Source organism: Takifugu rubripes, chromosome 19 (assembly GCF_901000725.2).
Source record: "Takifugu rubripes chromosome 19, fTakRub1.2, whole genome shotgun sequence".
In the NCBI taxonomy this organism is placed as follows: Eukaryota; Metazoa; Chordata; class Actinopteri; order Tetraodontiformes; family Tetraodontidae; genus Takifugu; species Takifugu rubripes.
Window position 1 is genome coordinate 8771120 of NC_042303.1, and position 25285 is coordinate 8796404.

The window sequence follows — 25285 nt, forward strand, 5'->3', positions numbered from 1 at the left end:
GTGAGTACTTTAATTTCTGATTGGCCATGTTCTCTATGGGTTACGGAGCATCTTTGTCTTGATTGAGTCCGTACTGACGTCCACTTTGGTGTTAGAGGTCACCTGCTGATGCCGGCAGCGATCAGAGGAAGCAGAGCTGTTGTTAAAGCAGTGGAGAGGCGCGTCGCTGAGCCACACTCCATCGCATTTTCCTGGAGAACGCACAATATTTCGGTCAGTAATAAAAGAAGATGGATGGACAAACGGACGGACATGTCTCACCTCTGGGTGGAATGGATGGCATGACTCAGGCTTCTTCCTGTCCTTCTGAAACTTCAGCCTGTCACATTTAAGTGACTCGTTGTGTTCACAGGTGTCAAGGCTGAAACAACTTTACCCATATTTATAGATTTATATCACATGCAGGACTTGGATTGTGCAAACTAAAATAAAAACAGTCAGACGGAGTGAAAGCTGTTGTTGAAAGGATATACATGATCTCAATGGGATCCATTGTTACTGGAGGAACGCTGCTGCAGTCGCACTTATTGTCCACAACAACCATGAACAGGTTGCTGCTGGGAATCTGCTGTATGACAAAAGATCTGTAGCCCGAACATTGGCAGATGTTAAAATACCAGGATCGGGACAGCAGGATGAACATTCACAGTTTCAGACGCAGCAATAAGGTCTGAGTACCTGACGCAGCCCTCACAGTCGATGTTGCCTGTTGTTTCTTTGATGGTGCGTTCAGAGATGAAGGCGGGATACTCCGTATCGCAAGGTACCATCAAGGTTTTACCTCGAGTTCTCTGAGCTGAATGGACGAAGGGAACGGACAGAACTTGACAAAACATTGACGGAAACTCGCAAAAACAACAAATACCAGAGGAATGATTGTGCATCAACACCCGGTGGATCAGGATAGTCCAGAGTTACACGGAATCTTCTGTGTCACATGTAAGAATTTATCAAAACATGTATATAGTGTAGTCAAGTTTATAATAGAGTTATTAAAATTGTGTCAAAAAAAGTGGTTTCTATGTTTAACGTTTCCTGACATTGGGGAAACGAGACCCTCCCTCTTGGGGCGCTCCAGGCCAGTTTAAGGTAGCGGAGTGTTACCAGTTACCTTTAACAGAAAGATCCAAGTTCCACCAGCTGTACAGGTTAAATTCTAGTAGAAATCTACACAGAAAACAATAAAATGACAAATAAATGTTACCTTAATGACAATAACTTATAGTTCCTGTACAATAATACATCCTCATAAATCAAGAAAAGACATTTATGTTATTCTTACATTACAATTTCAGTCAGGAGCCACTTCATGACAGAGAATGGCTGAATGAAAGAGAAGAATTCGCAGTGTTATTGCTTTTAGTCTGTTTTATAGTGTGGACCACAAACCCTGAGCTAAGTATCAATGCTGACGTATATGCTGCAGATGTAGGCCACTTTTCCACAAGTGGTGGCTCTCTTTTACCACTTGTTGTTCGGTCTCACTTACGTCTGATAGTGTGCGAGCACTGTCGCTGCTTCCAGTGTACTCCTTGCACAGGGCCTGGTAGTCGTACAGGGTGATCCTGCGATGCAAACGCATCATCATTAACTCTTCCTGTGTCCACAATACCCCCCCCCCCCCACACACACACACACACGCACACTCCACTGACCTTTTAAAAGAGCCCATCTGGAGGAGTTTGTTCATAACAGCGCCCTCCACCTCTCCAAAGAAGAGCCCTGTCTGAGAGAGAAGTGAGCTCACAAACAGGACAAATGCAACAGACCATAAACAGCCTGTTTAATCAAACAGGCAGCAATGGAAAAATACAGGTATTTTACTAAAAGGTGGAATGTTTAAAAGCCAACTGTGAAGACTGTAACCTTCTCTTTCAACCTTTGCAACAACATGAGTGAATTGATAGCAAAATAAACTGAAATGTAAAATTAAAAGAGAAAGAGGATGACCCTAATGTAATCACTTGTAATCTCTCGTTTATGGCTTGAGGGAAGTTTTTCTCCTGTTCCTCTGATGTCATTACCTGAGATTGCTCCTCTGTGACCAGAATGAAACCGTTGTTATCGATGAGATAGCAGTTAATGTCCTGTCAGGAGGATCAAGTAAAATAAAACGTTAGCAGGACGGAAGTGAAATTAAAGGCCTGAAGTTGTACTTTTTTGCCGGTTGTGTGAAGTATTGTCACCTCGCTGTCACAGCTGATGCTACATTTTCCATCCAGGGCCGTGCACTGTGCAGAAAATAACAGTCCTTTTGCATTCATACGGTGAAATCGTTCCATCGTGCATACTAGTTTGTACCTGTCTGCATGCAGTCCAGAACTTCCTCTGAAAGAACTCCAGTTTCATTTGGATCCCCACAGCTGAGCACAAAATGCACAATGGAAACAGAAGTGAAGTAAACTACATTCGTTGCTGGATTAAATAGGTCTTACCTGCAACAATTGGAGACTTTCTGTCATCCAGGAGCTGAATGGCTGTACTGGCCAAGACCACGCTCTTATTTTCTAAAGCTGGACAGAGACAGGACACTTATTTAAATGACACTTTCTCTTCACTAGATGGAGCCCTTGATTCATCTGGCTGACTCAGAGGGACCTGCACACCATTAGGTCCCAGTAATAAAGTCCAGGCAGCCAGATGACTCCAATAATTCCGAAACACTGGCTGTAATTGGACATTTCAGGTAATAATGGTGAAACTGGAGTGGTTAGAGGAGTTATTAAGAATGAGAAGGTGGTAAATGTCCTGAAGAAAGCAGCTGAATGTTACCTCCTGCCTCCAGCAGGCTGAACATTGGGCTGCAGGAAAGCAGCAAGGGAGGGGAAGACAGTGGTAAAATTCACAATGCATAACCCTCAGAATGTTCAGGAGAAACAGATGAACTCCCAAAATGTTTGGAATATGAAGCAGCAACCACCAGAAGTATTCAAGCTGCTTGTTCAATTGACAGAGCTGAGCCTGGGCCATGGTGGTCACGTGGCTGTCTGTCTGTCTGTGAACAACCTGAAGCTCTGAGCAGATCTAAATGAAATTTTCAGGATATATTAAAAATGAGCCTTGTTGTGGATTCCGAAGGGACGTTGACCTTTGATCTTCCAAAGATCATAGGCCAATGGTTTCTGCGATCTCTGAGTGCTTTTCTAGTTGATCTAGTTGCAGTTCTGCCTGTCAGGTAAAGGTTTATTGCTCTTACCTGTGCTGAAGGGAATGGAGTACACAAATGTGCCTGGGACCTGCTCTGCCGCTCTCTTGTACCACAGAGGGAAGTGATCGGCATTAAAGACACCCTCTTTGTCCTCCGCTGTCAGGAAATCTCTGAGGAAGGGCAGAGAATGGAGCTGAGTCATAAAGGATTACATTCATCAAGCGTGATGAAGGCTGTGAGTAATGATTAGAGAGACGATGAGTGGTGGGACTCACTGATTAGAGAGCTGATCAGCGGGAATGAACAGATTGGTCCTTGACAGACCAGTGCGGGTACCCAGGAAGGTGATCTCCACCCCTTTGTCTGAGTTCCTGTTGATTTAAAAGGTTTTAGTGTGTATTTCCTGTGTCGGGGACATTGGTAATAGTAGATAAGCTTCTAATTGTAATAAAGGTGTGCAGAATTTAGCCTGAAATTTAGTCTTCAACGTCAGCACAGTGAACCATGTACAGTGATTCTTTTCTCTCCATAAAAGTCCTTAACTTTTGAGCTATAATGTGTCAGTACTCAGGTTTTTTATATATGTACTATACAAGGCTGATGGATTTTTAAAAAAAGTTTTTAATATCTCTTTGTAGGTCAAATACCTCGACATACAAATCACTAAATGATTTGCCAATATAAAACCATCAAGTACCGCATTAATAAAGGCAGTGAGGTGTGAAAAACAACATATTTTCATACTCTGACTTGTTGAGGGCCAGCCCGGTCCAGTAGGCCTCCAGTGGAGCAGTGACCACTGCATCAAATAACACCTCCTGGATCAGCTCTCTGTCACCTGCACCACATTGAAATTCATCTTTTAGACCCCAAACAAACCAGGTTTTATAGAATTGGGCGTGATTCTTACATTTGAGGTTTGGTCTGCGGCTCGTCATGAAAAGCTTGATGGCCTGAATTTGGGTCAGGTGACGGTGTTCATGCTTCTCCTCTGTGTTGCAGTAGGTCCTGTGGTCCGAACAGAGCGCCACTGTTACGTCACAGGCATCAACATCCCAGACGAACATGGAGGAATAACCTACATAATGCATGAATGCCCACTTCCATAACCCCGGCCCTACCATTCATCTGCCAGGGCGACATCTGGCTGTTCCAGATCACGGAGCCCTGAAAAACACAAGTCAGTAACGCTTCAGCAATGCCAGCCTGGAGAGGTGCTCACAACCCCCCTTTAAAAACAAGCACTGAGCGTAACACATCTCATTCTATCTTGTAATAGTCGAAATGAAATACCGGCTTCGACGGAGACGTTTCCTCGGAAAAAGTACTTCCCGTGTCCTCTGGAGAGAGCTACCCCAACACTACAGACAGGGACAGAGGACGCAAACCAATGACTGTGCGAATGAGACAAAAATAACCCACATCGCTTCTCTGTAAGAACCTACGGCACCTGAACGGCGTCCCTTTAATGTCGGTGAAGTAGTAATCATTGTGCATCTTCAGAACTCGTCTCTGAAAGCAAATAGGAACCAGAGGAGGTTGAGTTTGGACTCTGGAGAGCAACAATCCATCATCTGTGCGAGATGCTGAGCAGATCTACCCCTCTGTCCACTGTCTTCTTCACCTCCATAGAGAAAGTCCCGGTTCGCCGGTTCACCATAGAGTTGCGTAGCTGGGAGATAAAAGGCAGAGGGGCAGAGAGGTTAGTGAAGGGTCATTAATCCAGCTGCAGCCACAGAATGCAGTCTGCACAACTACAGTTCCTTTTAATGTCTCAGACATTACACAACAGACGTACACAACCAATGTAAAACGAAATATACAACATACAAAGTCATCTTTGTCCTCCCACTCCACCTCTGAGAGATCCACGCTGCTGTAGTTTGGCTTCCTCCTCTTCTGACCATCCTGGTACTGGACACAGGAACACAACATTTACTGTTCCAAGGCCCTTTTTCCCCGCTGACGTTTTGAAGTTTGACTAAACATTTAACGATGGCGTAAACGTCTAGGAATCTAACCTCACCCATGGATGAAAGTTGTGACACATACGTAACTTCAAAACGTAGAAACTTGGTAGCAAACATTTGGATATTTGATAGAATGCAAAAAACAGAATGTTCTGATTTGTAAATTATTAAAACAAAGCTAAAATGTTAATTTCCCCAGAGATTTGTGAGATCGTGATGCTCACTGTTGTTAAAATCAAAGACGCAGTTAGAATCTTTTTGTTAGAAACTTAGTTTGTTTCTCAGTTTCTTAACAGGTTTTATACTTTCTTTTCATCTTCAAAAGCAGGTTTGACCCGATCTGATCTGATCTGAGGACCAACAGAAAGAGCTTCCTGCTGACCAGCTAAAAATATGCTCTTACATGAGCCAAATATGGTATCAGAAGTAGGAATTTGGGAAAATTAAGTCAAAATCAATGTTGAATGGGAAAAAAAATGTTTAAATGGTTAGATATCAAAGCTTTGTGAGTCCATTATAGGTCTTGCAAATCATTACATTCTCTTTTTATTTACATTCACTGACATTTATGAATCAAGTTTAACATCACTATTTTCTCACATAATCATTTAGTAAAGACAGCATATTTTAAATGAAAACCTCTGTGATCAATACATCAGGTTTATCTATGATCGACTCAGTCTGAACTCCCACTTTATGGTGTCTGGTTCACAAGAAACATTCTAGAACGACAAGCACGACACAGGTTTAGCCACAAAATGACGGTGACAAAAAAAAACTACATAGACCAAAACACACACACACACACACACACCCACACACACACACACCCACACACACACACACACACACACACGTGGTTGCACATAGAGGAATAGCACTAACACTGGCACACACAGATCCACTAGCGCAGCCATAGCTCCTGAGGAACCAGCGGTCCCAGAGTGAGTGGCTGTGGTCTCTGCCAGCGAGTGTTAAGTTACCTCTGGGAAATCTCAGGCCAGCCAGCCCTATGAGTGGCCTTTATCCCTGCATGCATACATCAAAGGAAAAGTTGGGGATTACTGACTATACGTTCGGCTTTGGAACCACACAGTTGTGTCTTTATGCACTCATTAACTGAGGCGTTCATGTCATCATCAAAACAAAAGGAGAAGAAAATAACAGGGTGAAGTGAGGGATTGTTGGCTGTGAAGGTGCAGTAAGTAAGAAAGCTGGGTTACCAAAGGTCGGAGGTCGGGGTGTGTCAGGATGTAGCCATTGTTGGTGATAGCAAATGCATAGCCGTGGATCCCGAGCTACAGACACCAAATACACAAGGAAGGAATTCAAAAAAAGAAGATTAATGTAATTGTTTAAAACCACGAGAACAGCTGATTGTACCATATGTTTTGGGATGAGCTTCATCAACTCCGGCAGAGGAATGTCTGTTCCGACGACCCCCAACAGAATACCCTGGTTCTTCTGCATGAACAGATTCAAAACAAGCCACAAACAAAAAACTTTGGCTGAAACTTTTATGGAACAGTAACCTTTCAAATGTTTTTAAGTAGGGGTTATGTACATTAAAAGTTGTCAGCTATTACAGTAAAGCCACATACTGTCTCATTCTTGGTGCTGAAGACGGGCATGGCGACTGTGGTCATCAGACTTGGCCCAACTTTTTCATTCAGCTGGAAAAACAGGCAGAAATCCGGAAATTTGAATTCTGATACTGACACCTGAATCGGAGCGCTCGAATAGGAATGGTAAACCTCAGGTGAACTTTTAAAAAAGTAGCGTCGTTGCCTAAAGACAAATGGGACATAAATCACTCATAAACATAGCAGCCGCTGAATGGGTTTCTGCAGAGTTGCGAGGACTCTGTACTCAGGATTGTGTGTGTGAGTGTTTGTGTGTGTATGGATGTGTATGGATGTGTGTGTATATGAGTGTTTGTGTGTGTATGGATGTGTGTGTGTGAGTGTTTGTGTGTGTGTGTGGAGGTCACAGAGGAGGAGATGAGGTCAGTCCGGTGGGATGAAGGCTGACATAATTAAACATGAGCACTGTTAAAGTAGGTCCGCTTTTCGCCTCACCTCGCAGTCGGACCTGTGTGTTTCTGTTTGTGTGTGCACACATTGATTTGTTTACGCACACGTATTAGGCGAACAATCTGTGAACTGCAGAGTGAACCAGCTATCTTGACAAAATGAAGAATGGAGGGTGCTTGAATTCCTCATAACGCACAATGGAAGCAGAAAGTGGACTGTTGGGGACTGTTTATACACACACACACACACACACACACACACACACACACACACACACACACACACACACAGAGGTAAGCCTACCTAAGCCTAACCACCCTCATGTCCACCCCCACCCTCCCCCCATCTCTCTCTCTCTCTCTCCAGTGTCAGGTTTATTATGGGCTTTAGGAGATAAAATGCAATGATCCACAGAATGATGAATGGTGTGTCTGAGGCTGAGATACAAGTACACTGCACACTCCAAAGGACAATCTCCCCGCCTGTGTGTGTGTGTATGTGTGTGTTTTACAGTGTACTCTCTTATCATCTCCTGACTGTAAAGAATTATAATAAATGTCCATCCAGTCCTCCTCCGCCTCTCACGGGCACGAACCACTCCTCACCTCCTATTCATAATGAGACACCATTAGCGAGTCTCTTTGCTTTATCTCATATTAATTTGATCTTCCTCTTCATGGTAGTTTTGAACTAAGTGTTATACTCGACTCCACCTGAGGACACGGCAGGGTTAGATCGTGTGGAGATATTTACCTTATGAGCCTGGGAAAGCTTAAATAAAAGAGGAGACATAAAAACATTCAATCAGTTAAAGCCTTCACGTTCATGCTGTGCATCGACTTTGTGGAGCCAGATGAACATCATTTGGAGGGGGGTGTCTCTGTGGAGCTCTTAATGGCTAATCTCTCGAGCAGCGGGAGGAGAATAAGGAGGTGATGGCGGAGACACACACATGCATCCGGTTACTCTACACTAGTATAAAAAATGGTGGTAAATATTGGGACCAAGAAGTACTGCAGAAAAGACAGGAATTTATAACTGCATAGTAAAGGAATGTATACTTACAGCACTGTCCACATAAGCTTCAGTCCACACGGTGTCATGCTCGTGGTCGATGACCTTTGGGCGGCTCATGACATGAAGGTACCTCATCACGTTCTCCTGAACGTCCGCTAAAGTGGAGATCTGGCTGAAGTACCCTGCACAAAATAGATTTATGCAGCGTCTGTTCATGGGATTAGCAAAACCCAGCATCTGAATCACAAAGAGGAACCTTTATAGAACACAGCGACCAGGGCTTGAATTCAGTTAATTCAAATCTGAGTTTTCCCTCGAGATGGACAAAGACAGATCTGGAAAAGCTGAAGAAGCTGATTCTTCCAGGATATTAAATCACAGGACACAGGCTATGTGAATGGCAGAAGTTAAAGATCTAGAAAACCTGTATGGCTGAGTAGGTCTAAACTGAAAAAAGGGAGAAGAGAGTTCACCCCGCCGAGTTCTTAGTGATGTTTTATGCTAAACGATCTTGTTCTGGTCCAAATGGTTTAGAGAGACTGGAGAAGATCTGATTAGAAGGAGGCTGCATCCAGGGAAACAGATGCAGGATCCTTTTTATTGGGCCTTTAACATTTGTAAATTCCTGCTACACTGACAACAGAAGCCAGTGTACGCTCCAGTCTCAGACCCCCCTAAAGAGAAGATCTGCTCCCAGATTCAGTCAGCATAATACTTGTGCAGCTCCACCACAGCAGAGACAGAGTGAGATAGTCTCAACAGGGGAGCAGAGCAAGTGGGATAAAAAAGGCTTTCAGATAAAAACTCTGCTGGGAAATTCAGTTAGTTGATGTGAAGCTTGTATTGTGCTCCAGTCTGGGCCCACCTCACAGCTGCACAGCCACCTCACCACCACATTCATCACCATCACCACCACCACCACCACCACCACATTCATCACCATCACCACCACCACCACCATCACCATCATCACCACCACCACTATCAACATCATCACAACCATCAACATCACCTCACCACCACCACCATCATCACCACCACTGTCACCACATCACTATTATCACCACCACCACCATCACATCACCATCAACATCACCTCATCACCACCACAACCACCACAACCACCACATTCATCACCACCACCATCATCATCATCACCACCACATCACCGTCATCACCACCACAACCACCACCACCACCACCATCAACACTACCACCACCACTGTCACCACATCACTATTATCACCACCACCACCATCACCATCAACATCACCTCACCACCACCACCACCACCACCACCACTGTCACATCACTATTATCACCATCACAATCATCACCACCACCATCATCATCATCATCATCATCATCATCATCATCATCATCATCATCATCATCATCATCATCATCATCATCATCATCACCACCACAACCAACACCCCATCACCACCACTATCACCATCATCATCACTACAATCACCATCATCATCACCATGACCACCATGCTGTCACTACTACCAGGAATCACCTAGAAACTTTGCTAATTGAAGCTGAGTCTTAAGTGCTTCTGACTGCTGAGTAAAAGTCCCACATGTGTTCCTGCTGTTTCTGACAATGCTTGAAGTGTAAGGTTATTCCTCATTGGTGGTGTGTGTGTGTGTGTGTGTGTGTGTGTGTAGGAGGTGGTGGTGTGGTTTAGGGGGTGGGGGGTCTATGCAAAACTGCATTTGTGGCTAGTCTCCCCGCTGTGAGCTGTGACATGTTTTCCCGGTCGCGAATTTCCCTTCCAGCGTGCACTCATCCAAAGCGAAGGCACGTGAGAGCCATCAGCAGAGAGCAGCCGAGGGGGAGACGTTCTGACAGGAAGAGGGATTAGAGCAGGGTGACCTCTGAACCCCCCCAAGCGCCACTTCATTGCCCCGCGGTACAGCCGTTGCATGTGCACATGCACAGGAAATGTACACAAATCTAAAACACACATCCTCAGCTACACACACACACATGCACAAAGTGGTCTTGAAGAATGTAAAAATTCCAAACCTTTGTTGGCACAGGCCATCCATTTCAGGTTGTCAGCAAACGCCGACTCCCGTCCAATCAGGTAAGGGAATATTCGCACCTGTGCCGGGGACACGTAGACATCAGCCCTTTCAAAGATGGACAGATTACGCAAAACATGCAAAGATGTGTCTTTTTGGATTTTATCCTTTTGCACAGATTCTGATTATTCAGAAAAGGACAAAAATGCAATAAAAGCTTTCCTGGATTTCACTTTAATTCATTTGCTAGCAAGTGTGCCTTTCTGCTGTTAAGTTGGACGTTTTTCTACTCTGTGGGGCTTTTGGGTGGGTATGAGGACACGTTTCACCGTCCTTTTAAAGAACACTGTGACATGTTGCCAAACCCACACGGCTCATTGGCTCCAGATGCTTTGCTAAGCATAAAGCATATAGAAAACACTCAACGGCTGCCATATAGCAGCCCTCAGGGTGTTTTTGGGGGGGTGTCCTGCTAAATGTTGCCGCTCATGTTGCCAACATGCTTTGAAGCTATTATTTTGGCTGCTTTTTGAGGGGCACAGCAGTAAGAGTATGGTTTATTCCTGATGCTCAGAAGTGCTTTTCTCCTCCTTAAAAATCCCCCAACTAAACTGTGTTTTCCTTTCCAGAGTGTGCTGACAACACATAGAGTTAAAAAAGAGGGATCTAAGAGGAGGACAAACCTTTCGTTCTGGCCAGTTATACTTCTCAAAAACATCATCATACATTTCTGTGGCACCGTCAGTCACGAGCATTATAGCCTGGCTGCACACGCTGCCCCGTCCGGTGCGATTAAACTGCAAAAAGACATGCAAAGTTGTCAGTGAGATACAAATAACAGCAGAATAGATGCAGCATGAGCTTAGAGACTGTACAACACTGTAATTCAGGGGTTTATGGAGTTGTAATGGGGTGAAAGTGGGGAGGAAAAAGAGTCCTGCAGAACAAACTGCTACAGCTGACCGAGGTGAAGTACTACAATGCGAGGTTGTTAACAGAAACAGCAGAAAACACAGCTTTGGGTTCCATCTGAAAGCATCAATCACAGCTATTAAAAGGTTCAATAAAAAAGATGTAAACAGAAGTTTGGAGACTGCGATTTGGAAAATGTCTTATCTAAGTGAAAGGTTTGTTTACATCAGGGGGTCTGTTCCATTGAAATGTCCCAGTAAGCTCTGACAGTTTGACAACAAACCACCACAGTCCAGTGAACTTAATTGGATTTAGACTTAATTCATTTCAATATTTCCATGTGATTTAACGTGTCAAAATATATTCTATGGATATAAACTATTTATAAACACCTCTGGGTCATAAGCAACCCACAAACTGGTTTAAAATTTATATTAAGATGAACAAACTGGGCTGACAAACATGTCCTTTAGCATGATTTCTCTTCCTTTACCCATTAAAAATAATTCTTTTTAACTCATTATGTCAGGGATAATTGAGTTGATATAAAATATAATGAGATCAGACATATTCAATAATGTTGATCGATTAAGGATTGGTGATAAAATCTAATCAATCACAGTTGTTTAGGAAGGAGATGGCGCAACAAATGATGCAATGAGGGATGTGTGCCTGGGTTTTATTTAGTTTGTCTCTGAGTCGTAGCTGACCGGTTAGCTGATTAGCATATTCTTTGTGGGACTTTATTTAATGAGACGAAGGCAGAGGTAGAAGCTGCGGCCCCCTCAGCTTCAGCACCACGGCCTCACTTCGCCTGAAGACTGCGAGATAAAAAGGCAGAGCTGCTTCCTGGACTTATCAGCTCTGTGTTCCAATCAGCCGTGTTATTAATCATTGGTGTTAATTAGGGCCATTAATCATGCTTCAGAATAGATGTGTCCCTCTTTGCGGGGCGGAACAGGAGCGGCACTGGAGCGTTTCCATGGGCGACACGCCTCCCAAATGCGCGGATGTATTTGAGTCGGCGACTCTTTCTAATTAGTGCGGAACAACGCCGGAGCGTTATACCCCAACGCTCGCTGTCACCGAAAACAAATGCAGGTGGCGAAATGAAACTTTTCGTAATGTTCTGGTCAAGCGCGGTCCCTCAGTGGAACGAATACAAAGCGGGCTCGCAGAGGCTGCGCACAACTTGATGGATCCTTCACACGATTCACCAAATAAACGAATCATTCCACAGACAGTGAAACGTGATGCAGCTGGCGCGACGGTTCGGCCGTTCGGAGACTCACGTCGCTGAGGATGGTGAAGGCCTCGGCCAGAGCTTCGCCCAGCAGGCCGATCCCTTTTGCAAACAGCTTGTCCAGATGTTCCCGGAAGTGCTGCCGATAAAGAGCAACGAATAAACCTGGTTTCAAAGCATCGACATGAGCAAAGTCATCCCTTCGGTGCGACGCCGACTCACATCTTTGTTGGTTCTGTCGGCCCGCACCAGCGTCCCATTCAAACACGGCTCCACGTAGTGGATCTCCTGATTATACTGAGGAAAGGTTCTGATGTTACGCCAATGCAACCAGTTACTACACATACACGCAGAATGGGAATGGGCAAATCTCACCGCAATGATGTTGAAGAAGTCGTCGTCTCCCAGTGTGTCCAATATGGAGGAGACGGTCTGTCGGGCGATGGTCAGCCTGAGACCTTTCATGCTGCCGCTGACATCCACTAAGATCACGACGTCCTTCGGAGAGGTGGCGGCCTGGATGTACCTGAGATAGAAGGGAATGAACGGTGCACTAGCCTGGTTAAGGACTTACAGAGGAAGAAACAGAAGATACAGGAAGGAAGGTGAAATATTCATGCCGGGACTGACCACTTTCTGTTCCTGCAGTCGAACCCAATCACGCCATGTTCATCTGGATGCCACTTTACCCCTGACAGGTGGGTAAGAAAGGAAATTAAGAGGGTGACATTTAAAAAAAAAATTGAACTACAGTGTTTGGAAGGTTATTGTAGCTGTCGGTGTGTGAATAATGCCAGTCAAGCAAATGTTAAAACATTCAGTTTTACTCACATTGTCAACTAAAACAGTAAACTTCACATAACATTAGATTGATTATACAAATTGGAAGTGCTTTGTGTGTGTGTGGGTGTGTGGGTGTGTGCGCGGACCCCTTCTGACAAATTCTGATTAATTACAGTCTGTATATATGTATCCTCTCTGATGATCTGTAAAATTACTACATTAACCAAATTACCCCTTTAGTGATTCTAAATCATTTGTTCTATCCTGTGCTGATGGCTCCTTTGAGACAAGTCTTCCTTTTATCTCAGTCACACACACACACACACACACACACACACACACACACACACACACACACACACACACACACACACACATATTGATGTTCCTCACCGGGATACTGCCTGAAAAAGCCTTTAGCGCTCCCAAAATACTGCCAGGTCAGCGTCGGGTCCCTTTCAAAATTATCTACGAACACTTTGTTCAGCGCCTCGGACCAGTAGACTCCGTTCACGATGTCAGGATCTGAGGAGCACCGAGGGAAATCCATGCATTAAACAGTGATAATCACTCCAGTCCTGGGTGCACAGTTGACCTTTGTCTCCTATTGACCCCCCCAATGGAGATACAATGAGTGTGAATAAATTCTCCCCTGCCCTCCTCCTGCCTCCCTCTCTTTGTGCCGTGAACAGAGAATTATGGAGAGTCTATTAAAGCCGAACAAAAGCGGCAGCGGTGGTACTCTGAGGGGTGACACGCTCCATAATACGACAAGAAGCGGCTGAACAGCTTACATATGACAAACATCTTTCCGCTCCCTGGCCGCGCTCTGTGAGAGGTCTATTTCTTCTGCTATCTGCTCTCTTATCGATCCCAAACTGTGACTATGATATGACTTCAGGCCCTTTTTCTTCCCCTGGCTGCTGACTCTCCTCCAGTGTCGCAGTATTGCATGCTGGTGTGTGCGCTCACACCTTTGTTGTACATGTTGGTGGGCACCTGCACCACACTGAGGCTCACGTTGACTGACAGGTTGTTGAAGTGGTCGTTGGGCTCCAGGAGGAACTCTCCCCCCAGCTCCACGTTGTTTCCCATCTCATCCACTTCATTGATCAGCACAGCGTTGAAGTATTCATACTAGAAAAAAGAGGCAATGCAACAGACAAAAAGCATCTTTTCGTTTAGCGTTATTGTAACACATCAAGTCCTAAGCAACATGTACTCATAGTGTGGTGATCAGGTGACCGGACAGGAAGTGACATCTCCAAAATGGTGCTGTCATCTGTATATAAAACTTTAGGAAGGAACTGCTTGTTAACTACAAAACCTTATTTTTCTACACCACAGGTAACTTTAAACACAATAAACAGCACCAGAACATGTTGTATCACAGCACCTGTTAGGCAGTAAATTCTGTCCTGTTTGCTTAAGTAATAGATCACATATTTTAAAAAGGAGTAATATTTAAATGAGTCTTGTTTTCACATTTAGGTGAAATTAGGAAATCACAGTCAGGGGGGAACATTTATTCCTCACTCTCAATAACAGAAATAACAAAAAAATGAATACATAAATAAACTTTTCCTAATTCGGAATTTGTAGATTATTAAAAAATTTCTGCGTCATTATGAGAGGCTGGAAGAATAAAAAGGCCCCCCAAAATGAGGCATATACATTAAAGGAAGACACGTGACAAATGTTTGGTATTAACTCTGCTGCGCGCGAGGATCCAATGAGGCAAAGATCACTTCACCTGCTTTACTTTCAGTTTTTTTTCCAGCAACAGTTACGGGGGTGGGCGTCTAGATTTTGTTTGCAGAATTCTGCTGGTCCAGTGTGCAGAAACGAGGGACTTCTGCAACTGCAGCTGGAGTCAATAAATGACAAAAACGTGTGAAAAAGGGCTGCATGACTGGCGGTGAATTGAAACCCATCTGTTTGTCTGAAAGACTACCTCATTATGTTTGAGCGGCCTCTGCATGGCCTGCGGTCGTTACTGGGTGCTCTGAGAGGGGCGGAGAAGGGGGGGGGGGACAGAGACGGAGAGAGGGCGGGAGGGGAGAGGGTGGGTGATGGACTCGGGGGAGGCCGCACTGGCATCACCATCAAGCAGCCCCTGACAGCTCATACCACGCCTGAGCAGCTCACTGAAGAGCTGCAGCGGCGAGGGGGGGTGGGGGGGTGAGAGAGTGGGCTGCGGACTGAGGAGGGGAAAACGTGCAGCCTCAGCAGAAACGATCGCGCCGTCGAGAGGCACGTTAAGCAGCGAGGTTATTACTGTAGAGCAGGCCACGGGAGCTGCAGCGCTCCGAGACGCCCCACTGACTCTTACTGCAGCACTGCACAGGCCCCGCTGCAGAGAGCTGCCCCCCCCCCCCCCCCCCCCCCCACACACACACACACACACACGCTGCTGGGCCTGAATGGGTAAACATTCTCCCACATGTGGAGCTGGAGTGTCTATAGAGTTGAAGGAGAAATGTTTGAAAATGGAATGACGTAAGAAAAGGCCCCCCTCATATTCTGACAGTGTTATTAGCTATTCGAGATGTTTCTTTAAATCCTAAAATAGGTTGAAAACAATAGATGTTCACTCCTGTTTTCGCTCTTTGTGAATCACACCACCATCGTAATGGAAGCTGTTTACTCTTTACCTTCAGATCAAGCCTCAGAATTTATGCTGAGCAGAAGGAGCGGCTTCATCATAGATTTAATCTTTTTCAGACAATCATTAAGGGGGTGGGGGGTGGGGGTCAAGGAGTAACAGCCCCCTATCCTGATAAGGAGCAACTGAGATAAGAAGCTTATCTCACCCTGGTCAGTGAAATGGAGCATGAAACATGTGGTGTCAGAGGAGGCGAGGCCGCCCAAATGATGCTAGGCCATGACGTCACCACATCATCGTGCATCTTAAATTTTCCTTATTATTATTTCCTTATTTAGAGATTCATAAGATAAAATGAACAGGAGGCAGAGAAGTCTGAGAATACAAAAATGTTGATTTTTTGGGGGATTTTTAAAATATATATTTTATTACAGTTTTGGGAGTGGCAAATCTAGGCAAATTAATAGATAAATTAGGTTTCTTTGATGAAAACGAATTTTAAAAATGGCTATTATGCGGTCTAGGATCCTTCATTTAGTCTCCTTGTTTCGTTGTCACCCGCGGAAAGATGAGACTGAGACGTTTTCACAAGGTTTAAACGTTTCCATTAACTATTAAATGCTGTTATTTCAAGTTTGTTGCTCGAGTGGGTTTCCAATCTAGAATTGCCAGGCAAAGAATTCCATCTGTCTTTATCCAGCGGGGGGAGAGAGAAAGAGAGAGAGGCAGAGAGAAATAGAGGGAGAGAGAGGGTCCCTGAACGCCTCCTGGTCGGACTGAAAATGACGCAGGCCGCTTTTGTTTTACAGTTTTACAGTTTCTTCCTGTTCCCTCTCTTTGCAGGCTCCATCCGCTTCTCTGCAGCGCAGTCGGACACCGCAGTCTTTAATCCACCGTAGACTAAATGACATTACTTATCAAAGAAGCATTAAAGCCCTGACGGGACATCAGCGTGAAGGACGACGTCATTGAAATTAAATAGGCTACTTTAAGGGCCTACAGTGCCCTTCGCTGACCTTGCAGCCGCGCCTGCCCATCCTCGACTCAAGGTTCCTAATGACGCACTATCTTGTACTTATTTCTCTTGTCTTCTTTTCCTTTCCTTTCATTTCCTTTTCTTTTCCTCTCTTTTCTGTCCTCACCTGCAGCTCGGGGTTCTCCTCATGCTGACGGTGCGCTTCTTCTGCTGCCTCCACCAGCCGCTAAGGACAGAAATAGAAATGTTAATAACTCCCGCAAAGTTGCGCAAACGACCGATTTCAAGTGTAAAGAAAGTTTTTTTCCCCTTCCCCTTAAGTTATTTTAAACTGGCGCGTCGCAAGTTTTCAAAACCTTATAATGACCTTTAAATGGACTGAATACTTGTTTTTAGTTTAGCCGACTTTTATGTGTGCGGTATTTTAAAGACAGGAATACGCATAAACCCTCAGCCACTGTACTGTGAGCAGGCTCAGGGGTGATTAATGGAGGCGGGTTGCAGCAGGACAGCCTCGCAAAGCTGCAAAAGCCTTTGTAATAAAAGTCCCTTCTGAAAAAATCAAATGTGCCTGGTTCGGGAAATATCGTCTGAAAAACGTTGGCGACTCTCTCCCCTTCAGAGCCCAAAGCACCATTAACATCTGTCACACGTGTCAAAATAACTGCCACGCAAACACAAACCACCGGACGACGGTGCAGGAATTCAGCCCGTGTTTGTCGTTTAAAAACGTAAAAAAGAGAAAGAATAAAATCACCAGAATTTTCCTTTTTTTAATTTCTCTTAAGATTCAGGCAATTATATTAACGAAGTGGCGCATTTCGCCGACGCTCATTACAGACTTTTCTCAATTTAAAGATTTTTCCCCTCCCAAATACTCTTCATGCAGGCGCGAAGTGAAGCTTCTTTCTGCAGCTTCGACAGAAATGTGGCGGACGCGGGTCCAGGCCCGCGGAGATAAACGCTATCATTTCCCCGCAGTCGCTGCGAGGTGCGCTATTAAAGCGGCGGCTGCAGGAGGCGACAACCAACGCGAACTATAATAAATTACACCTGAGATCAGATTCGTGAACGACCTTTTACATCAGCGTGATGTGCGCCGCGTGAACGCGCACTATCAAAAGATGGAACAAAAGGAGCCTCGCTGTATTTATCAGTCTTTTCTTTATTTAAGAATTACCCGTTTTATTAGACGTTTAAAGGTGTTTGTATCCTTATTCCTGCCAACGTTTGTGCACAAATAATTACTGTGTATCGTCAAAAAAAAATCATATTAAACATGTAGCTCTAAATATTTGCAGTATTTAATTAACAGCAAAGAAAAACTGCATCCCATCTCTCATTAATACAGATGGCACCAGTATTTTTTTCGAGACAAAACCCCTCATAAATTGTTATAATTAAACTACTTTCTTGGGTTATTTCCTCTCAAATACAAATTACAGACTAATGATATATGATGTGATTTTCTGTTTTGCAGAATTCATTTTCTTAAGCCCCTATAATGAACAGGCCAATTTCTTTATTAATCCCAGCAAATGTGGGTAAATTTATCTTTTTAAATGAATGAGAAGGCTAATTTCACTTACTCTGGTGGCTTCTGCCTTTTTCTGGAAGACTTCCTCCATCTTCACAGCCAGATTTTTGACCAGCTTCATTCCATCTATTTCTTCCACTTTGACTGTCTTTACAAACTCTTTATGTTTCTGAAAGATAACACACAAGACCTGGTTGCAGTAAATGTAAATGTCACACTGGCTGCAGGTAAAAGTGGAGTGGGTTCAGTTCTCGTGGGTGATTAACCAATCAACCTCCACTTAATGGGAAACAAACACACAAAAAAAAGACAATTTCTTTCTGCGTGTGTGTTTTTCACGTGCTGCATTATAAAGAGCACAATGGTTCCCCTGCCTGCACCCCACAAAGGGGAAGGATTACATGCTGGTCTCAAATGAATATTGATAAGAAGAATCATGACACCCAGAATGATTGATAATCTCTATCTAATCTGTCATTGGCGGCACATGCTGCCTCTGATAGGCAGGGAGTGGGCATTTTGGGTGGTCAGTATAGATGGGTGGGGTAGATCTGAAGGCTGAACGCATGGTAAGAGGGTAATTGAAATGGAGTCAAAGCACAGAGGAAAGATAATAACGTGTCAAGCTCGGCTGGTTCTGGGTAATGAACTACAACTCACATAATGCTGATTTTGCTGGATTCAGGAGACCTCGAGACGTACGGAACAAAGCCCGCCGCATTCACATTACATAATTGCATACCCACCTGTGCAGGCCCCCCCAACCAACACCACCACCACCACCTACACACACACGTACACACCCACGTGCAGATGCTGTTATTCTCAGTGTCACTTAAAATCACTTAAAACGCTCAGTACATGTTTACCACAAATATGAGGACAAATTCTCTCTCTCTCTCTCTCTCTCTCTCTCTCTCTCTCTCTCACACACACACACACACACACACACACACACACTCACACACAAACACTCCAGTACATGAGGCGACAAATTACCTACTGAAAGGAAGAGTGTGTGCTCGCGATGGAGCAGAACAGTTCATTTCACGCCTGTCCTCTTTGCCTCAGCACCCCCCCCCAACACACACACACACACATTCACACACACATACACCTCTTCAGGAAGAGGTTGAACCCTCTCCATCAGAAGCAGCGATCAACCGTATTGATCAAAGGCGAACCCTATGTGCTTTTACTGTTTGCATAAGTTTGAGGTATTTCACCTTTAAACATCAAATGATGAAGCATAAAGATCAACCCCCTAATGAAATGTCCCCCCCTTTCCTCTCACAGCTCACTGCTTTATGCTGACTGGCTCAGCACAGCTCTCTCTGGACATGCCTCCATGGACAAGGACAGGCAAAGTGCTTACATACACACAATAAAAGGGAGTAATTCTGCAGGACGCACTGCAAAAATGTTTGCAATAAAATGCATATTTGGCAGCAAATTATAGCTTCAAATGAGCGGTCACCTCGGGGCAGGGGGGGCTTAGATTTGGAGACTGGAGCCGCTTTCTGAAAGCAACCTGGAAGCTCTCCCCGTGTCTGCGTGGCCCTCTGGGCGTCAAACTTTCCTCCCACGGACACGTGTTTCTGGGAGTCATTCTGCCCCCCTTGACCGTGACGACCTCAGAGCTGGAGTTGGTCCCCGGGCGTGGCGCCGTGATGGCCCACAGCTCCTGGAAAACAGTGAAGGGGGGGGGTCACGTGCAAAAGGTTAATAAATGTTAGCTGAGCTCAGGAGGAAGTGAAGGATGGTTGTGAGGGACACTCAGATGGAAATGTTCTTACTTTAGCATCATTTTTGGTGACAGCAGCATGACGTCATTGGGGGTTATTCAAATAAACCTTGGCTGGATTCAAGAATAATAACTTTCAAAGCTTATTCAACAAATTCTGATCATTTATTACTTTTTAACGTGCTGTCAGAGGCCTCTGAACAGGGAACACCACTGAAAGTTCAGAAAGGGGGATCTAAGGCGCAGCATCACTGCCTCTTGTCTGTCATTCATCATATTACACACACATACACACACACACATGCACGCGTGCTCGTGAACCTCACACGCTCTAATTCAATTTGTCTCCTTGTCGCCTTCATATCCAGAGGTTGAAAATCTTGACTCTAGAGAGATAACTGGAGAGATGAGATGGGAGAGGAATCAGAGCTGTGGTTAATGGACCGTGTCGAGTGCACACACACACACACACACCCACACACACGCACGCTCACACACAACCTTGCCTCTGAAAAACACACCTGAGTCCTCTCAATACCTTTGCAGAGGGAATACCAGATTTTCCAGCCTTCATTGTGATAAAATATGTGCAGCTTGACCGTGTGTGAAGCTCAGAATGCTGCTGCGCGTCACACAAGCCTCAGAAACAGGAAGTTAATACCTTCTGCAGCAGCTGTGATCCAGAGTATTTAGCTGAGATGGACTTGATTTCCCCACCAAATGCTGAAGCCCAGAGCTTCACGCTGCAACGCAAGAAAAAAAGAACCGAATCATAATTTTGTGACTCACTCAAACTCCTCAATATAGATGATGAATCAGAGCAGCAGTTACAGATGATAGTTAAATTCCCGCTCTGCTGCCCTCCTCTCCTCTTTAGCCACCAGGGTTTAAAGGTTGTCTTTCGGTCAACTGTCAAACTGACATATGTCCCACACCTCTGAACTTTATTTTGCCCAGAGATGATCTGATGATTTCTGTGCTCAGCTGTAACAAGCTGTGCGTGAGTTAGTTTTAGGCGCATGTGAGTGTCCAGCAAAGTTAGACGCGAGTGGCAGGTAACGCGCCGCCTCTGCTGCAGTGCGGCTTTAGCTTTTCACCACCTGTGCAGCAATTTTTGTTCAGTAAATCAGCTGAAATTTCTGAAAGAGTCTCAGAAAATCTAACGTCTGGCAATCATCAGCTTTGGAAAATCCTGTGGATTATTTCGATCCTGCCCTTTAATATAATATTTTAAAGACTTTGGGGGGGGGGGGGGGGGGGGGGGTTCTTTCCTACCTTCCATGCATTAAAGCATTTCAAACAACTGAAGTCTGAAATTAATCTTTAAAAATACTGTAAATTTGAGCTATGCATGACAATACCTGCGCTGTGCATTCATATCTGTCATATATTTACGCAGAACCCAAAGTAGAAAGTTTTGACATTCCCAGATGTGCAGACTGAGAATTATTATTGTTATATTGTTATGGAACATCTGCGGAGCAGCTGTTAGATTTACCATTATATTAACTGCAACATTTATGAAATAAAATGGATAATAACATAATCCACCCTCAGGAATGAACAAATCTGAGTAAATTGACTCATATATTTAAGCTGTTGTTTATTCTTTCTCAATTCATTTAATCATTTGCTCAAAATCACATAAAATTACATGATTCCTGCACCAAGAACCTACGTGTTGACCTGACCGGAGAGGTGTTTCGAAGAAAAAAAACAAACATAAAAGAAACAGACAAGCACCACAAAAGGCAATGAAAGACTTTAAAAAAGGAAATCCATTCAAATCAAAACAGAACTAATATTGGCACATGTCAGGTCTACAGAGAGCAGATCATCGGGCACATTTTGAAGTTACACATTTGCTCCTCACTCACACTGACAGTGGGATCCCCTGCTGGGACCCTGCCGTCTCCACCGCGTTCAAGCCCAGGATGATCCAGAGCGGGAGGCTGGTGCTGCACGCGTGCGCCAACAGGAGCCTCCAGACCCCCAACATGTTCACCAGTGCCGCCCGGAAACACCGAACAATCTGCAGCAGTAATGGACGCTCTTCCCGCCACCTTTCTCTGGACCCCCGGTGCACCCACTCCAACCGCGGCGCTGGCAGCACGTTCACTACCGCATCTGAGAGAGAGAGAAGGAGAGGAGGAGAGAGGGTGAGAGAGAAAGAGAGGGAGAGAGAAAGAGGGGGAGAGAGAGAGGGGAGAGTGGGTAAGAGAGAAAGAGGAGGAGAGAAAGAGTGGGGGAGAGGGTGAGAGAGAAAGAGAGGGCGAGAGAAATAGTGGGGGAGAGAAAGAGAGGGAGAGAGAAAGAGAGGGAGAGAGGAAAAAAGAGAAGATAGAGAGACACAGAGAGGGGAGAGGGGCAGAAAGAAAGAGAGAGAGAGAGGGAAACCCCTGCAAAATTCACGGACCTTTGTTTCGTTCCCTGGGGTGGTGATTCCAGTCTCGGGGGCTTCTCTTTTCCCAAATTAATTCACAATTAATCGCCTGCACAACAATACAAGCAAACATCGAACTCGGCTTCTCTGTGTCCCCCCCCACAACTTGTCGTCTTTACGCTGACGTTGCAGGATTGTTCCGCGCGGTGGCTGCGACGAGCCCGCGGATGAAGCCGAAGCGACATGAGCGGAGTGTTTCCCCTCACGGCTGAAAATCTGTTGCGTTATTACGGTTTAATTTTTTAACATGACCCATCATTTTGGTCCGAGGTTGATTGATGACGTCAGACGCACGCAGGATTTCATTTTTCAGTAACTATTCGGACGCAGAAAAATTGCGCACAGGTGAAGACTTGAGTTCGTGCGCGCGTCCCCATCGTCCACTTCGCAGATCTGATTAGGAGGCGATAATGTTGTCAGGGCAGCGGGATGCCCCCCCCACCCCACCCCACCCCCTCCTCCGCCGGGGCAACGGCTTGAAGCTTGAAGCTTTTATTAGTTTAGTAATTGCGTCGTACATCAAAGTTGTGAGAAGCTCGGTTCTGTCTGGGACGTGCCGATAAGGTGGCTGCGCGCTCGATGACGGACAGTATCATCCGGCTCCTCCGCCGCCTCCCCGGATGCTTTAATTAACTATCGATGAATAAAAAACAAGCTCCTCCTCCAGTTCTCCAGGTCTAATCCTGTAGTTTCCACGAGTAAGTGATGGTGCGCGCGCGTGTGTGTGGGTTAGAAGGTGCATTTTCTCACTTTGATAGGATCTCCTGAATAATGTCGCGACCTCCACCCACACGGAGCAGCGGGTCACATAAACGCATATCGGCGGCGCGCAGCAGCGACAGAAGGGGAATGCGCGGAGCCACGCATCCCTGAAGTTGAAAATCAATCAGGCAGCAATGTTTGCAGTTCAGGCTGGCTGATTCACGCACAGTTTGTGTTCTCTGACCCTGGTTACTTCTATAAACCATTAAAACAGTCCAGAAGTCACTGGTCCGAAAGAAAGTCCCCCTGCGTCCCAGCAGTGTCCGACGTGTTTCTCTTACATTAGATTTTTTCTTTTAATCTTTATAAATAAACATGTTCCCATAAAATGTGTAAAACCCAGTAATCTCTCTGAGTGTATAAACACGATATTTATTTCTATTTATTTCCACATACACAAACATACACACACACATACACGCACACACTGTGTGTCTGCTCTGACCCACTCATACACTGAGTATGTCGTATATAGCGACATCTAGTGGGAAATGTCTATATTGCAGGAGTAGAACCGTTATTGGCCTCCTCATCTGTTGGATGTTGTTGTAGTTATATTCATTATTCCTTCGTTATATTAGTTATATTCATATGGTAGCTCCATCATCTATCTATCTATGTAACAGTTACTCTTACAGTGTTTCAATTTCAGGACATCCTCGTTTTGTTTTTGGAAGAGTTGGTGCTTCAGGTAGGACTATTTTGGCAATAAAAACTACCGGTAATAATTAAGGATGTCAGATGATTCAAATGTATCATCAGAGTAATAATGTTGGGATTATTTCCTATTCCTTGTTTTTTGTCAGGCCAAATAGTAACAATCTTGAGATAGCAGATGTACACAACACAGGCTCAGAATGAAGGTGACAAAGCTCATAGTGACAGCCGAGGTAGTCCACATCCTCAAGTCTGGGAACGTAGGGCTCCATCACCCACGGGTGCTTGGATAAATACCCCTTTTGACATTTAGAAATATGTATTAACCTCAGGATAAAGTGTTTTCAATTTCAGGACCTGGAAGCTATCTATCTATCTATCTATCTATCTATCTATCTATCTATCTATCTATCTATCTATCTATCTATCTATCTATCTATCTATCTATCTATCTATCTATCTATCTATCTATCTATCTATCTATCTATCTATCTATCTATCTATCTATCTATCTATCTATCTATGGTGTTCAGCAGTAGTTAATTAATCCTTGTTGTTTCATATGATCATGTGTTTATGACCGTGTGATTTTCCTGCCATTATTCCCTTTTCCTGATCCGGTCGCCCGCTGAATAATCTCTTCCTAGGACGTCTCACCAGAGAAATTGGGCTCGTCAGCAAAGCTCCACATGGCTCCATTTTGTTTTTTTGCAGTTTTGTTGGCACTGAGTGGGAATACAGTGCAACACAACAATATTCCTCCGGCTTTAACTGGACGGATTATTCAGTCAGTTCAACAGAAGCTCCTGCAGCAACGCAGCCTTCGGATTCAGGCAGTTTATAACAAAGAAGGTATAAACATTCTCACCTCCACACTTGTGCGGTTGTAAAAATTCTCAGCGCAGATGCTTGTAATCCCTGGTTTGACTTGATTGGACGTAAACCTCTTACAAGGTCAGACCCAGGGTACGTGTGGTCATGGTAAGTCTCGGGGTTTAACCTCACCTCGTGGCCTTGGTGGTGGAGGATAAGTCGATTTAGGGCACCTGCAATGGAAAACCGATCCTCTACCAGGAAGTCATGTCACAACCCCCCAATCAAAACAGGCAGCAGGGAAACTCTGGTGCACGTTGGAGACGAAAACCGTCAGTGGTCTGAGCAGAGATGAGTTTGGCGCCACGTTCATCTGTGATGGTCACGGTGATGCCGCCACAAATGAAAGCTCAAGCCGTGGCGCCACCATGCTGAAAAGACCAGAGATGAATGAATGAGGCTTGGAAGAGTGAAGCGCTCTTTATAGCCAGCTGCTCCATGTGGTGCAGATATAAACTGTATTTTTAAGAAACAACAATATATTCCTCAGGCTTTTGCAGCACGGAACCTTGTAGCTGCTATTGTCATTTAAAGAGGATGAATAAA

General features: G+C 44.8%; 1 protein-coding gene across 1 annotated transcript; it reads right to left on the reverse strand.

Annotated features, from left to right (window-relative positions):
* Positions 1-4: 4 nt before the first annotated feature.
* On the reverse strand, positions 5-22756 carry LOC101069779 (voltage-dependent calcium channel subunit alpha-2/delta-3-like). The gene is made up of 40 exons (XM_029826528.1): positions 22421-22756; positions 21882-22131; positions 20666-20747; positions 19738-19944; positions 18313-18429; positions 16890-16949; positions 14117-14279; positions 13536-13667; positions 12990-13050; positions 12735-12885; positions 12582-12656; positions 12409-12498; positions 10888-11001; positions 10206-10284; positions 8217-8350; positions 7905-7922; positions 6720-6791; positions 6502-6582; positions 6342-6416; positions 4979-5062; positions 4749-4820; positions 4599-4660; positions 4442-4509; positions 4270-4315; positions 4059-4156; positions 3893-3986; positions 3424-3519; positions 3197-3318; positions 2436-2513; positions 2302-2363; positions 2187-2231; positions 2025-2087; positions 1656-1726; positions 1490-1565; positions 1283-1323; positions 1112-1167; positions 679-796; positions 472-584; positions 262-344; positions 5-191 (listed from the first exon to the last, which is right to left on the reverse strand). The coding sequence occupies exons 1-40, from the start codon at positions 22518-22520 to the stop codon at positions 99-101; spliced, it is 3702 nt and encodes a 1233-aa protein (XP_029682388.1). The 5' UTR covers positions 22521-22756; the 3' UTR covers positions 5-98.
* Between the last annotated feature and the right edge of the window lie 2529 nt (positions 22757-25285).